Source organism: Eptatretus burgeri, chromosome 9 (assembly GCF_056783735.1).
Source record: "Eptatretus burgeri isolate ZD-2024b chromosome 9, Ebu_testis_v1, whole genome shotgun sequence".
Taxonomy (NCBI): domain Eukaryota; kingdom Metazoa; phylum Chordata; class Myxini; order Myxiniformes; family Myxinidae; genus Eptatretus; species Eptatretus burgeri.
This window is the reverse complement of record NC_140969.1, coordinates 91,378,358-91,388,357: the sequence shown is the minus strand read 5'-3', so window position 1 is coordinate 91,388,357 and position 10,000 is coordinate 91,378,358. Positions and strand designations below refer to the sequence as shown.

At 47.8% G+C, this 10,000-nt stretch overlaps 1 protein-coding gene across 6 annotated transcripts in view; it reads left to right on the top strand.

Moving 5' to 3' along the window:
* NEMF (nuclear export mediator factor) overlaps nucleotides 1-10,000 on the top strand; it is a 204,075-nt gene that overhangs the window by 157,254 nt on the left and 36,821 nt on the right. For all 6 annotated transcript variants that reach the window (XM_085896078.1, XM_085896081.1, XM_085896080.1 and 3 more), the window contains 2 exons: nucleotides 4,090-4,144; nucleotides 6,947-6,996. In XM_085896078.1, the coding sequence (XP_085752204.1) occupies nucleotides 4,090-4,144; nucleotides 6,947-6,996 (105 nt within the window). The remainder of the gene's footprint in view (nucleotides 1-4,089; nucleotides 4,145-6,946; nucleotides 6,997-10,000) is intronic.

The following is a 10,000-nucleotide window of genomic DNA, read 5'->3' as shown; positions in this document are numbered from 1 at the left end:
ACTACATGGCTAAGAGTATGCGGACACCCCTTCTAATGAATGGATTCCACTATTTGAGCCACACGCATTGCTGATAGTTTTATAAAATTAAACACACAGCCAAGCAATCTCCATAGACCAACATTGACAGTCAAATGGGCCATACTGAAGAGCTCATTGACATTCAACTTTCAATGTGGCACCTTTCCAACAAGTCAGTTCATCAAATTTCTGCCCAGCTGGAACTGCCCCGGTCGACTATAAGTGCTGTTATTGTGAAGTGGAAACTTCTCGGAGCAACAACAGTTCAGCCGTGAAGTGGTAAGCCACACAAGCTCACAGAACGGGACCGCCGAGTGCTGAAGTGCTATGCGCGGAAAAATCGTCTGTTTTCAGTTGCATCACTCACGACTGAGTTCCAAACTCACTCTGGAAGCAACATCAGCACAAACACTGTTTGTAGAGAGCTTCATGAAATGGGATTCCAATGCCGAGCAGCCGCATACAAGCCCAACATCACCATGCGCAATGTCAAACGTCGGCTGGAGTGGTGTAAAGCTCACCGCCATTTGACTGGAGCAGTGGAAACGCATTCTCTGGAGTGATGAATCCCACTTCACAATCTGGCACTCCGAAGGACGAATCTGGGTTTGGCGGATGCCAGGAGAACGCGACCTGCCCGAATGCATAGTGCCAACTGTAAAGTTTGGTGGAGGAGGAATAATAGTCTGGGGTTGTTTTTCATGGTTTGAGCTGGGCCTCTTAATTCCAGTGAAGTGAAATCTTACATACATTGACAATCGAGACGAGTCTGTGCTTCCAACTTTGTGGCAACAGTTTGGAGAAGGCTCTTTCCTGTTTCAGCATGACAATGCCCCCATGCACAAAGCTCGGTCCATACAGAAATGGTTTGTCGAGATCGGTGTGGAAGAACTTGACTGCCCTGCACAGATCCCTGACTTCAACCCCATCGAACACCTTTGGGATGAATTGGAACACTGACAGCGAGCCACACCGAATCACCAAACATCAGTGCCTTACCTCACGAATGCTCTTGTGGCTGAATAGAAGCAAATCCCCGCAGCAATATTCCAACATCTCTTGGAAAGCCTTCCCAGAAGAGTGGAGGCTGTTACAGCAGCAAAGGGTGGGGGGGATCAACTCCATATTAGGCCCATGATTTTGGAATGAGATGTTGGATGAGCAGGTGGCCACATACTTTTGGCTATGTAGTGTATGTATGTATATATACTGTATAGTGTTACGGCTGTGGAAATTCGCAATCCACCATTCAGGGCCTGTAGGTGAGATATCTCTAAGTACATGTGTAGTTAGCCCCAAACCCGTTGTATAGAGGGAATTTATGTGATTCATTCGGGCTGCGACGCTTTGAGATAGTCGTTTTTCTGTTCTATCTTTATTTTGAACCAACCACGTCTCAACCGCCATCACACAACAACCACCACACCAGCCATCATCACCAACTGCATCCACACTCCACCCTCGGACAACAACAACAACGCCAACAGCCACGACCTTTACCTTCACAACTCGATCCCACATCATCGCATCACTGCCATTCCCAAACGGCACCATAACCATCAAACCACCACCGAAAACCCTCCACCACCTTCACCTCTCTCCTTCTATGGCCATTCCCGCACCACCTGTGAACACTGAGCGTCGGGCTGTCTCGGGCCCGTTCGGCGATTGGTGCCGAACGCACCGAGCCGCGAGCGCAAATAGCGGCCTTTCCGAGGGAGAATTCGGATCAAGAATGCTACACGCCCACTTCCCCTCCGTCCAATTAGCAAGCGCGGAGTGGCTTGGCCCTGCCTCCAGGCGCGTCTGTGTGAAATCGATATATGCAAATTCTAGGATCAGGGGAGATTCACGCCCCCTTTCCTCCGACCAATGGGCGAGTGTGGCTCCGCCCCCGAGGTCATCCTGATCCGGATATTTGTATATTGTTTTCTCCTGCCGGCCTATAAGTAGGCGAGCGCAAGGCGAATCAGGGCAGAGTGAGTCGAGTCGGGTGGCGAAGTGATCGGTGTGTCTTCGAGTTTGGTTCTGGAGTCGGCTGAGAAGAGTTGCGGGAAGAGGCAAAGGAGCTCGGGTCCGAGGCGAGAAGGACTGCGGTCGGCGACGAGGCCGCGGTGTGGGATTGCTCGTCGCGGGACCCAAGCCAGCCAGCCATCTCCCTCCCCCAGGGCATCAACCATTCCCCCTTTCCCCCGCGCTGAGATAGTGCAAAAAGGGGGCTCCGTTCCCACCCCACTCCAAACGTCGTGCCAACGAAACCCGCCAAGGAGCACGGAGTCGGGGCACAGCCACGCGGCCACATCTGCGGCTCACCCGCCAACGCGTCACGTGGGCGCGGGTCGGACCCCCCCGATCTCGCGGACAATTGGCCTACAGGCCTGTCTGCCCCCTTGTCTATGAGGGTGGCTTCTTTCCGTTGCTTTTGAGTAAATGTGTGTTGGCGCCGTCTGCGAAGTAGAACTGTATAAGTGTTGCCCTGTGTGCGCATAGTCGGTAGTAACTCTGCGTCGTTGTTGCTTTTGTTTTGGTTGCTATATGTGCATTTTGACTGTTTGGCTGTATATGTGTGCTTTCCGTGTGTTGGGAAATAAATGTGCTTTGTGTGAACTGTTTTCCCGTTTCGCTTCGTCCTTTCTTTATTGACCCTCAATCCTGCTTCACGTAAAGGGTTCGTCGTGGGCTTAATACGCCCGGTAATTAATCGGAACCGTCGAGGCCAACAATAACACCGCTCGTTTATCACTGTAGCACGGAACGGACCGCTTAAGCGGTTCGTGTCCGGAGTCGATTTGCGGCGAGGTACGATCGGGCGGTTTACCATCCGCGTGGGTACTTAGGTAGGTTGAGTTTGGCGAACAACCCTATCCTACGCGGGTGGCCAATTGGCACGATTGTGGTGAGGTCGAAAGGCCCACCCGTGACTGGCTCCGGGCGATAGTTCCCAGAGGGTCACGACTGAATTGTCCATCCGGTGGGCGACGCGGTCGCGATTCGAGTGACGCGGCCCTCCGCACGCCGGCGGGCGCGAATTCGCAACAATATATATATATATATATATATATATATATATATATATATATATATATATATATATATATATATATATATATATATATATATATATATATATATATATATATATATATATATATATATATATATATATGCGCCAACGTCACCGCCATGTTTCAAAGCACAATTGGAAGAGTAGTCCTCGAAAAGGCCATTTAGCTCATTGGTCACCGCTCTCTGGATCTCTTCTCTTGATGCAAAATGAGTTCCTTTCATTGGAGTTTGACATTGGTCATATCGGACCAACATTCTCACCCTTTCTACAATGTCATCCATTTTGGAAATCAGTGGGCGTCCCGTCTGCGTGGCATCATTCACGTCGATTCTCCCTTCCGCAAACCTCTTGGCCCACTCAGAACACACGTGATCTTGACATTGCGTCTTCCCCATACACCATTTTCAACTTTACAAAAATGTCTGTGATGTTGTCCTTCAGTTTTACCAAAAACTTGATGATTACCAACGTCTGCATTAGCTCTTATATGAGTCTCGACATTGTTTATTAAAAAAAAAAAAATCGCATGCACTTCACAGTCTTTCAAGGGATGCTGATTACTTATCTTTCATGCTTCTTTGTTTGTTTATTTATTTCATTATTTATGTAGACAATGGAGATCAAGGCTTGTGCAATATCTTTCCATACTTTTGTGGTTTGGCTCTTCCACCAGCATCTATTCACATACTTGAGAAATATAGATCTGTTTGGTGTACGCATCTGGCCTTCACATTTGAAGTTCAAACAAGAATGAATAGCTGTTCTCAGAGAACCTTTGAATTGCAAGTTTGTTTGTAAAAGCTGGATATAAGTTGCATCAAAGAATATGAAAACCACTCTGAAGAAGGGAAGATTTCTCAGCTTTTTATTAACGACTTGCACAGACCAATGGGCTCCAATGCTAACCTATTACCTTTTTTAATCTCTGAAGTGCCATGCATGGTGGTGTTTCCATTTTCCTTGGCCAAAGGTGTGATCAGGATGACGAAATGTGTGTGCAGGATGTTTGGGTCGAGAAGTGAAGATGAGGCAACATTGAAAAGACAGGATACACAGGTTTGTTTCGGCAGTTCTACCACTCACCATTCTGTGGGCTTGCATGCCACATAAAGTAGTTTGTTTCAGTTAGAAATGTTATCATATTTTTTTAGGTAAAATAAAATGGTAAACTGACGTATCAAGCAGGAATTTTTATTGCCTATTATTGAGGCTGTTACAAAGTACAAATGTGCTTCCAAGTTGACCTGGAATTTTGTTTTTCGTTGCAACTAAGCAGCAATGTATTGTACATCAACAGTACGTTGCTTTTCAAAGTGTTCTGCAGCTTTGGCCGATCACATTTCCATTCGGAGTAGAAACCTTCATACGGCTCAACAACCTGAAGCGTATCACTATTTGGGACGTGTGTGCAACTCGTGCATGCCATAATTCATTATAGCTTCATTCATCAAAAGCCTTTTGACCTCATGGTGCTCTGTGATAAAGATGTCCTTGGTGGAGAATCATCACCATCCAGTGAAGCTAATCATCGAAATTTCAACAGCTTGATTTTTTTTTTCAGTGACAAAAGGTCATTATTCACTGCTCCACCTTCTTCCTTATCTCACTTGCTACCATTGTTTAAGTACAGTTAACATTCTGCAAGATGGCCTTTAATTTGATCTTTTGTGTGCCAAATGGCAGCTTGCGGAAAATGTTAAGAATGTCAATTTTGGTTGCACACACGAAGAACGTCACTCATGCGTGCCCGCTGGTAATTTGTTTGCACACAGAGAAGTAATTGATCCCACAAACTACAGGAATTCTGAAGTTTAATAAAATTTGTACTGTATAAGACACCAGGGAAGGGAGCACATAAAAAACAAGTTACCAAAAAAATGAGAAGAAGTGGATTCTAATGTCTTAGGCAAGCCTAAGTTGGGCTTTAAAATACTGTTGCGGATTCGCGCCCGCCGGCGTGCGAACGGCCACGTAACTCGAATCGCGGCACGTCGCCCACCGGACGGACAATCCCGTCGTGACCCTCTCGGACTAACGCCGGGAACTAGTCACGGGTGGGCCTTTCGGCCTCACCACGATCGTGCCAATCGGCCCCCCGCGTGGGATAGGGTTGCTCGCCAAATTCGACCTACCTAAGTACCCACACGGAGGGTAGACCGGGCGATCGCACCTCGCCGCAGGTCGACTTCGGACACGGGCCACTTTAAGCGACCCGTTCCGTACTATCGGGATAACCGAGCGGTGTTATCGTCAACCTGGACGGTTCGATTAATTATCGGGCGTTTTAGCCCACGACCAACCCTTTACGTGAAGTAAGATGGAGATTCAATAAAGGAAAAGACGAAGCGAAACGGGAAAACAGTTCAACATAAAGCACATTTATTTCGCGATGAACGGAAAGCACACATATACAATTACACCAAAAGCAAATGTAAAAGAAGAAGAAGAAACACACAATAATACACAAAAAGCAAATGTAAAAGCAAAACACAATGCAGAGCTAACCGACTACTGAGCACACGGCAACACTTATACAGTTTTACTTCACAGACGGCGCCGACAACACATATACTCAAAGCAAAAGAAAAGGACCACCCTCAAGGATGATGGGGGCAGACGGGCCTGGGGCCGAGACCGCGTCGGGCCTACCCGTCTGATGAGCCGCAAAATGGCGGTGGCGCCCCGACTCCGTGGGCCTCGCGGACAGTGTCTGGAATGGGGTGGGAACGGGGCCCCCTTCTCGCACTATCTCAGCGCGGGGGGGGAAACAGGAGGGGGTTGTTGATGCTCGGGGGAAGGAGGATATCTCCCTGGCTCGGGTCCCGCGACGAGCGTCTCCACCACGACCTCGGTCGCGTTACCGGCCTCTCCTCTCCGCAGCTCCCCGACTCTGACACGAGCACCCCCTCGACTGCCTTCGCCGCCGCCACCTCTCCAACTCTCCACAGCTCCGTCCAACTGCCTTCTCCGACTCCTCTCTTGACTGGCTCTTCCCAACTCAACTCCGAACTGAACTTGACTCCCAACTCAACTCGACTGACTCTTTGGCGAGCGAACGCGGCCCTTTATAGCCCCCGTGGCCTCGCTCCTTCACCTTCGACCCTTTACCTCTGACCCTTCACCTCCGGCTGGCTCCCCATTGGACAGAGGAAAAGTGGGCGTGAATGCTTTTTGATCCACGAATCTGCATATAGCGACCACACTCCGACACACCTGGAGGCGGGGCCAAATCGCCCCACGCTCGCCGATAGGACGGAACAGAAGTGGGCGTGAGTCGTTTTTGATCCGATTTCTTCGGAAAGGCCGGCGCCTTTGCACCCGCTGCTCGGTGCGCGCCCTGCACGAGTCCAGGATCGGCGCCCACAAGCGGCGCGGAAATGGCGGTGATGCGATGGTTGCGAGGGCGAGTTGTGACGGTAAAGGTCGTGGCTGTTGGCGTTGTTGTTGTTGTGAAGCGGCGTTGCGGCTGGTGGTTGTTGTGTGATGGCTGTTGAGACGTGGTTGGTGGTGGTAGTAATGGCAGCTGCTCCAAAATAAAGATAGTAAAAGAAAAACGGCTATCTAGAGGGGTCGCAGCTCGACTGAATGACATTTATTCCCTCTAAACAACGGGTTTGGGCCTAACTACACATATACTTACAGAGATATCTCACCTAAGGGACCTGAATGGTGGTTTGCGAATTTCGTCAACCACAATACATTTACTCTCAACATTTAAATTACGATATAGCTAATCAGCTAATTAATCTTTTAACCTTTAAAAGTCTCCATTTTCATTGCAATACTTTTCCTTCTTTAAGTTTTTATTTTGGCAGATAAACCCAAGTAGTTGCTTTGTTTGAATTTCTCTCCCCACAGGTGTTGGAAAACCCCCCCACACACAAACGCCTGTCTGCAAAGGAACGCAGGTAATTTTCTTGGAGTGAAACCTGTTTTCATCAGAGGTAACCCGTTTATTTATTTATTTTGGATATTGCACCCCCCTCCCCTATTTCCATGTAAAGGTTTCCTTGAAAATATCAATTTGATTCTGTTTTTTTTTGTCTTTTTATATCTGAAAATGCAATTCAATATATGCTTCCCTGAAAATATGTAGGAGTGTTGATTGGTACAGGCATTGTACAGGGTGGCCCAAATATCGTGCCCCATAGGGATTTTAATTAATACAAGGAAAAATCAAAATAAATGTTTAAATACATCCGGATTTTAATTCGTACAAGGAAAAATCATAATACACTTTTAAATACTGTACATGGTGATTTCCATTAATACAAGGAAAAATCGTGATAAATGTTTGAATTGTTGGCCATTAACTTCATAAAACTTTTGCATTTGATGAACACTTTATCTGAATGTCCGGCGAGACGTCAAGACAGGACAGACCAAAGTTCACCAGCACTGGAATGGTTCCACCAGAGATCCTGGGTTTGATTCCCAGTCTGAGTGGGTAATTTTCCCACATATGCAGTGTGACCACTCCTCATTTTCATAAATGTCAAGGTGAGCCAATGAAAATAGCAAAGAATTCACAAGGTTTCGGAAAAGCAATGATAACAGAAAACCTATAGAAAACCAAGACGCCAAGGTGAACAACGAATAGCCAAGATCTTGTGAAAAAAAGCCAAGGAGTGGTCACACTGCACATATCCATTATATATATATATATATATATATATATATATATATATATATATATATATATATATATATATATATATATATATATATATATACACACACATGTATATGTATGTATACAGAGGTCCATCTAAAAAGTAACAGGACTGAGCCTGCTGTGTGCTCCACTTACACAACTTGAATGAACCGGTTGCGTCACAGTCTTTCGCAACATTCCAGCAATATATATGATTGGTGATGGTTGACTGCGCTCATTGTGTGATTTTTTTTACAGGTCGTGCTGTTCATGTTGTCTCGTCTGAGTCGTCGCGCTATGAGTCGTGAGCAGAGAGCCAATCTGAAGTTTCTTGCCAAACTTTGCAAAACACCTTACAAAGCCTTCGCAATGCTGCAGCAAGTCTACGGGGAAGAAACAATTTCACGTATACGTGCATTTGAATGGTACAAGAGGTTCAAAGAGGGACAGGAGGAGGTTGAAGACAATCCACAGTCTGGAAGACCAAGACCTTCAACGAGCAGAACAGTGGAAAATATCGAGCGTGTGAAGCAGATGGTGCGTGCAGATCGTCGACTCACGGTGCGGATGATTGCTGAGGAACTTTCCATCGACAAGGACACTGTCTGGAGCATCATCACTGAAAATCTCGAAATGCACAAGGTGTGTGCAAATATGGTCCCCAAGCTGTTGTCCGAGGACCAGAAACAGCAAAGACTCACTGTCTGTCAAGACATTATCGAGCACCTCGAGGACGATCCAGACATGCTCGAGAGAGTCATTACTGGTGATAAATCATGGATATTCGAATACGATCCCGAGACCAAACAGCAGAGGCGTCAGTGGAAAAGTCCGGCATCACCAAGACCAAAGAAAGCAAGGATGTCGAAGTCGAGGGTCAAGGTTGATGCTCATCGCGTTTTTTGACATCAAGGGCATCGTCCACTTCGAGCTTCTACCACAGGATCAAACAGTGAATTAATACGTGTACAAGGAGATCCTCCGGCACCTCATGAAATCAGTCTGGTACAAGAGGAGAGGTCTGTGGGAGAACAATGCCTGGGTGCTCCACCACGACAACGCCCCTGCTCACAGTGCCCTGAGCATCTGATAGTTTCTGGCTAACTCTGGAGCAATGCCAGACCTGTATTCGCCAGACTTGGCCCCTTGTGATTTTTTCTTGTTCCCCCAAGCTCAAGGGGGTGATCAAGGGGACCCGATTTTCTGATGTGGAGGCCATCAAAAGGGCCGTGACGATGGAGCTCCGGAGAATTCCAGAAGTAGCCTGCTGGGGGTGCATCGAGGCGTGGAAGAAGAGGATGGACAAGTGTGTGAGACTGGAGGGAAACTATTTTGAAGGGGACAAGCTGTGATTTCAATATATTTTTTGGAATAAAATTTCTGTGAAGTCAGTCCCGTTACTTTTTAGACGGACCTTGTATATATTGTTACGGTTCAAGGAACTGTATGCATTCAAACATACAGGTGCCCAAAGTTAGTTATGCCGTTAAGTATATGTGTAGACAGAACCCCTCCTTGTGTGTAGTGGGAAATTGAAGGGGTGCATTGCGATGTTTTTTTAGTTAGGGTAAGAAATCTTTATTTCCCCTCTTATTTGAACCACAGTACCTTTTTCTCGCTTTCTGAGGTGAAATCTTTGTAAGGTACCTTTTTTTGGCGAGTGCAGTCACGCGTGGATGGGGCGGGCTCCCGGCATGGCCGTTATCTCACCCAGAAGGGGCGGACCCATGGAGGCCCTGTGCAATCAGGGCGGACCGTGACGTCAGTTTTGACCAAGGCCCCGCCCCGCTGAGGGGGGTCGATGGACTACAAAGGGACCCTCTGAGACGCGCGTTCGGAGGAGTTCAGTCAAAAGGCTCAGTTCAGTTCTGCATTCTCTGGAGCGTTCGTTGGAGTTTTGCTGAAGTCTTGAGTTCAGTGTACGAGGAGGATTGACAGACTGAAAGCTTTTTCACGAGTCTGTGGGTGGTGGTGCATGGCCGTTCTTCGTTGGTGGAGCGATCTGTCTGGTCGATTCCGATAACGACCGAGGACACCCGATCTCGACTGGGTCTCTCGCTGGGTCCTGTCCGCGACCCTGATCCCCACCCTGGGATTCCGCTCCGCTCGGGTTCCTCCGCTGACATGAGCCGCACGTGTGTGACTGTGGGCCGAGCTGCACGACCATTGGCAGGTGCCGCACCACGGAGCACCCCCTCCCTCCAACGTGCAGGTACCCAGCCGAGCCGCGACCCCAGCTCGTCTCTCTCCCTGGCTGT